Source organism: Berghia stephanieae, chromosome 12 (genome assembly GCF_034508935.2).
Source record: "Berghia stephanieae isolate SIO BIC M18660-M18661 chromosome 12, UCSD_Bste_1.3, whole genome shotgun sequence".
Classification (NCBI taxonomy): domain Eukaryota; kingdom Metazoa; phylum Mollusca; class Gastropoda; order Nudibranchia; family Aeolidiidae; genus Berghia; species Berghia stephanieae.
In genome coordinates, this window is record NC_088371.1 from 2,494,765 (window position 1) to 2,499,764 (window position 5,000).

Below are 5,000 nucleotides of genomic sequence, written 5' to 3' on the forward strand. Positions count from 1 at the left end.
CACACTAAGACAGATAAGGAATATCAGTGTTGTATTCACCTAGCGAGAGTTGATTGATCTGTATAGGTAAGACATTTCTGGGATTCCCGATAGCTCAGTTGATAGAGCACCCATTTAACACGCAAAGGGACAGGGTGAAATCTAGATTTATTCTCTCTTTCTGATCCTCTTGTCTCCGGCTCGGTGGCCTGAAGGCTCTGAAGGACTATTTTTTTCTGGCCAAAATCTAAAAGGGAACATTTTCTATGTACGCAAGAATCCATCTGGAATCCTAATAGATAGACGACAATATTTTGAACCCTTGATATAGATAGTATGCGCTTGGCTAAGAAGCTCACATTTCATCAGGAAGTATAACGGACCAACACACAAAACTATGTGTAACCATGAACGTTTAAAAGTGGATGGCAAAAAGCAATAACAAAGACCTGAGTGACGTCATCTTCATTCTATCTATAGATAGTATGCGCTTGGCTAAGAAGGTCACAACATTGCCATCCGGAATATAACGGACCAGCACACAAGACTATGTGTAACCTTGAACGTTTATAGTCTGGTTAATACATTTTAGTGAGAATTACTCATAAACGTGGATGGCAAAACAACAAAAACAAAGACCCGAGTGACGTCAACTTCATTCTATCTATAAACGATGATGCTACAGATTGGACCACCCCAGTGTTGTCTAAGCGTTGGCAGGTTTCAGCTGTTTGTTGTCTGTTGTAGCCACATTAGCGGCTTGTCGAAGTCTTTTGATGTACTCTGCTCCCCATTCTCTCAACAAATTCTAGAAATAGACAAAATACATGGATAAACATATTTCTAAAGACATCGAAAGGACTGCTAAAAAGAATACGGGTTTGTATCACATAAAGAGACGCAGATGGAGATTGCTAGGAGATGCTGCCAGAATGAAGCAACACTGCTTTGCCAAGAACTAATTCAGAAAAAGTAAGCGGAGCAGGAACTTATGTTGATAACAACAAGGAATGAAGTGAGTAGAAAAGTGCAAGAAGACAATAAATAAAAAAAAACTTCGCGGTGGTGGGGGCTCGAACCCACAACCTTACTGGTACGACAACAAACAAACGCCGCGAAGTTTGTAGCCAGACTCGTCTTTATGTTACATGTTTGTGTTGAGAATATGCTATTAAGATTAATGTTTGGCAACAACAAACTTCGCGGCGTTTGTGAGTTGAACCCATGACCTCAAGAAGTCGGGGAGAGCGTTCAAGATAGATATAGAGTTTGATACCACTTTTTTTTTTTGGAGTGGTGGATATCCTCTGACAGTAGCGCTACCAGTAAGATCATGGGTTCGAGCCCCCATCGCCGCAAAGTTTTAAAAAATTCTCTATTGTCTTCAGACATTTTTCTACTCACTTCATTCTTTGCCAAGAACTGCACTCCGCTGGACGCGTGAAAATTGACAAAGAGGAAGACGGAAAGAAACCAGGAGAAGATCCATGGCATGGATAAAGATGCTGTAAGAGGCTGGCATAACCTGGAATAGCATCGATGTCCATGCAGGCGACTGCCAGAAATGGACGTCCTTGTCAGATGTCATATTGCGCCCCGTGGCTCTTTGAGGATTTGAGTAAGTTTGTATTACATTGAACACGTGTTAGGAGAATTGGACAAAATTTAGTTTAGAAGCGTATAAAACAATACTTAACATTGACGTTTCGGCCTCAAAACGATTCGACAGCCAACAATAAAAACGGTAATGCTTTTCGTAAAGTCCATTTAGACTGGAAAAAAAGGTCTCTGCACATTCAGTTGTGATAAACGCCATGATGTAACCAAATTTGAAGTGCAAAGACATTTTCCCAATGTTAAAGATATCAAGGTTGTCCAAAAAAAAAGAAAAAAAAAAAGGAGACAACAAATAAAAAAACCAAAACAAAAAACAAAAAAACAAAAAAAACCCTAAGAAACAAAAACAAATACAAACTCAAAAACAACAAACCAAAATAAACACCCACAACCCCCCCCCCCCCCCTCTCAATAAAGAAAAAAAAACAACAAATAAAACAACCCCCCTCCCCTTAAAAAACAAAACAAAACAATAACAAAACAAACACATACACATACACACACACATACACACACATAGACAGACAAAATACTTACCTCACAATATTCATACGTCTTCTTCAGCCTTAGATGTACAGGTTTCATTTCTTCATCACTAAACACGTATCGTGCCACCTCTCCTGGCATGGGCTGTGTGTATGTGTGTGTGTGTGTGTATGTGGGTGGGTGGGTGTGGGGGATGTGTGTATGTGTGTTTGTGTGTATGTGTAGTGTGTGCGTGTGTGGGATGTGTGTATATGTGTGTGTGGGATATGTGGGTGTGGGTGTGTGGGTGTGTGGGGGGATGCAAGTAAGACAAAGTTTTAAAGTTTCGAAGTTTATTCAATCGTAGGCTTTCGCCAGTGATTCATACAATTTGATGACAACATTCATGAAAGTGAGAAAAAAAAAGAAAAAAGAAAAGAATGGGAAATGGAACGAAAATTTTTTTTTATCATTAATAACCATACAAAATACAAGAATGGTAATACATACCACCAATACTTACAACAACAAGAAATAAACAAATAAATAAATAAATAAGTAAATAGATAAATAAATAAATAAATAAATAAATAAATAAATAAATAAATAAATAATAATAATAATAATAATAATAATAATAATAATAATAATAATAATAATAATAATAATAATAATAATAATAATAATAATGATAATAATAATAATAATAATAATAGCAATAATAATAAATTCTCATTATTTATCCCATAGGGGAAAATATAGTCTCTAGGGTCTATTCCAAGGGAAGACTGGAATAACCCAGGCATCAGCCGCAATGCAGCGCTGTAAATTGAGCTAAGACGAGGTGACTTGCTCAAGGCCACACTTCGCAGCGGCGGGTGGTCGAACTCGGTACATTACGGGCACGAAGCCAAGACCGTTCCTCTGAGCCACGCTGCCCCTAACTCAATTTATGAAATTTGCTCATCTTTCCGGGTTTTCTCAGCCGCTATCTACAAAAATGTCAATGTTATTTTTTGGTCACATTCAAAGAACACATATCAAAGCACACAAAGTATCCGTAGTCAGAATCACGTGTCAAAAGCTGAGGGTAAGGAAGGAAGACTTACCAGCATGGGGGTGTCCCGTTTGCAGGAGACACGCCGTACTATAAATAGAAGACACGTGGCGAGGACCCGGATGTTGCGTTCGGCTGTTTCCGTGAGGGCTTCCGTCGAGATTCCGTAATCCACGGGTTTCAACAAAAGCTGGAGTCAAATGGGAGAAAATATCATCAGCATCTTCATCAACATGATAATGATAATAATCATCACCACGACAATCACCACCACCACCACGATCATCATCATCATCATCATCATCATCATCATCATCATCATCATCATCATCATCATCATCATCATATCATCATCATCAGCAACATCATCATCATCATCATCATCATCATCATCATCATCATCATCATCATCATCATCATCATCATCATCATATAATCATCATCAGCAACATCATCCTCATTATCATCATCATCATCATCATCATCATCATCATCATCATCATCATCATCATCACAACCACCACAACCACGATCACTACCACCACCCACACCCTCCCCCTCCCCCCACCATCACCTTACCGTCGTGATAAAACTCCTGGACAAGAATATCCCCACCAACAAGATAAAAGCCTCCAAGTTACCAACATTGACTGTCCGTCCACTGCCGTCAAAATCCAACCGATCCTGGATGAGAAATTAAACAAAACTAAACGTTAAAATTTCTAAGAAAAGAGGGAATGAAAAATTGAAATGATCAAATCCGACGTGCACAGGTTTACAGGTCTGATAACCGAACGCCAAAAAGGGCTTATTTTCTTCTTCTTCTTCTCGTATGTTCTTTATATCTGGAGACCCGTTTCGAAGATGAAGGTACTCGTCTTTTTGAGTTCTTTTAGCGGGCCGAATTAAAAAAAAAAAATTTATGTAGATGACAACAAGAAATGAAGTGAGTGGGAAAGTGCCAGAAGACAACAGAGAATAAAACCTTCGCGGCGGTGATAAGTCTTTATTTTGTGTAGGGAGGTTTCAAAGGGCCATATCTCTTCTCTATGGATGAGTATTTTCTGCATCGTTGCAGTATATGCCCTGCATCTTCCTCCTCCTCCTCCCCACATGAGCAGACCGATGACCGTTTTTTTGATGTCAGTTTCATGCATCTGTGCATGTGCTTTTAAAGTCTATTGTGCCCTGTCCTGATGTGGAACAGGATTACTTGTTCGTGTCTGGGCAGCATATGGGGCAGCGTGGCTCAGCGGTACGGTCTTTGATTCGCACCCGAAAGGTACCGAGTTCGATCACTTGCCGCTGCGCTATGTTGTCTTGAGCAAGTCACCTCGCCCTAGCTCAGTTTGCGGTGCTGCACTGCGGCTGACGTCTCCCTTTGGAATAGACCTTAGAGACAAATTTCCCTTATGGAATGAATAAAGTAATTAAAATTTTTATTTTTCTTATTTTTCATTAAGTCTATTTATTGTGTCCTGTCCTGAGGGGGAACGGGATTATATGTTCATGTCTGGGCAGCACATTATGGTAATTATCTAAACGCATTGGTGTTGTAGGAAGGGAAAAACAAAGAATTGATTTAACATTGTTGTAATGGACACTATTTTGAGTTGGTTTGAGAGTATTTCCATTATAAAAATGAGACCATAACAATTTGTGTTATCAGACCTGCAAAAAAAGTTGATGTTGCTCACACCACAATCAGTAACATCCAATTATTAACAAGGGAGAAATGTTTGATTGTTCGCTTTTTACCAGTTTGAACAGGTAATTCATATTTATAATAAAAATATAATAACGTAGCTTTCTACAGAAAATGGGGGTACCTATAGCTTAGTTGATAGAGCACTCGCTTCACATGCAAAGGGACTGAGATCGG

General features: G+C 39.1%; 1 protein-coding gene across 6 annotated transcripts in view; it reads right to left on the reverse strand.

Moving 5' to 3' along the window:
• Positions 1–5,000, reverse strand: part of LOC144958195 (uncharacterized) — a 91,515-nt gene that overhangs the window by 397 nt on the left and 86,118 nt on the right. For all 6 annotated transcript variants that reach the window (XM_078889997.1, XM_078889996.1, XM_078890001.1 and 3 more), the window contains 4 exons: positions 3,698–3,802; positions 3,171–3,308; positions 2,134–2,226; positions 1–787 (listed from right to left, as the gene is read on the reverse strand). The exon at positions 1–787 is cut by the window's left edge and continues 397 nt beyond it. In XM_078889997.1, coding sequence (XP_078746123.1) covers positions 686–787; positions 2,134–2,226; positions 3,171–3,308; positions 3,698–3,802 — 438 coding nt within the window. In that variant the 3' untranslated portion in view covers positions 1–685. The remainder of the gene's footprint in view (positions 788–2,133; positions 2,227–3,170; positions 3,309–3,697; positions 3,803–5,000) is intronic.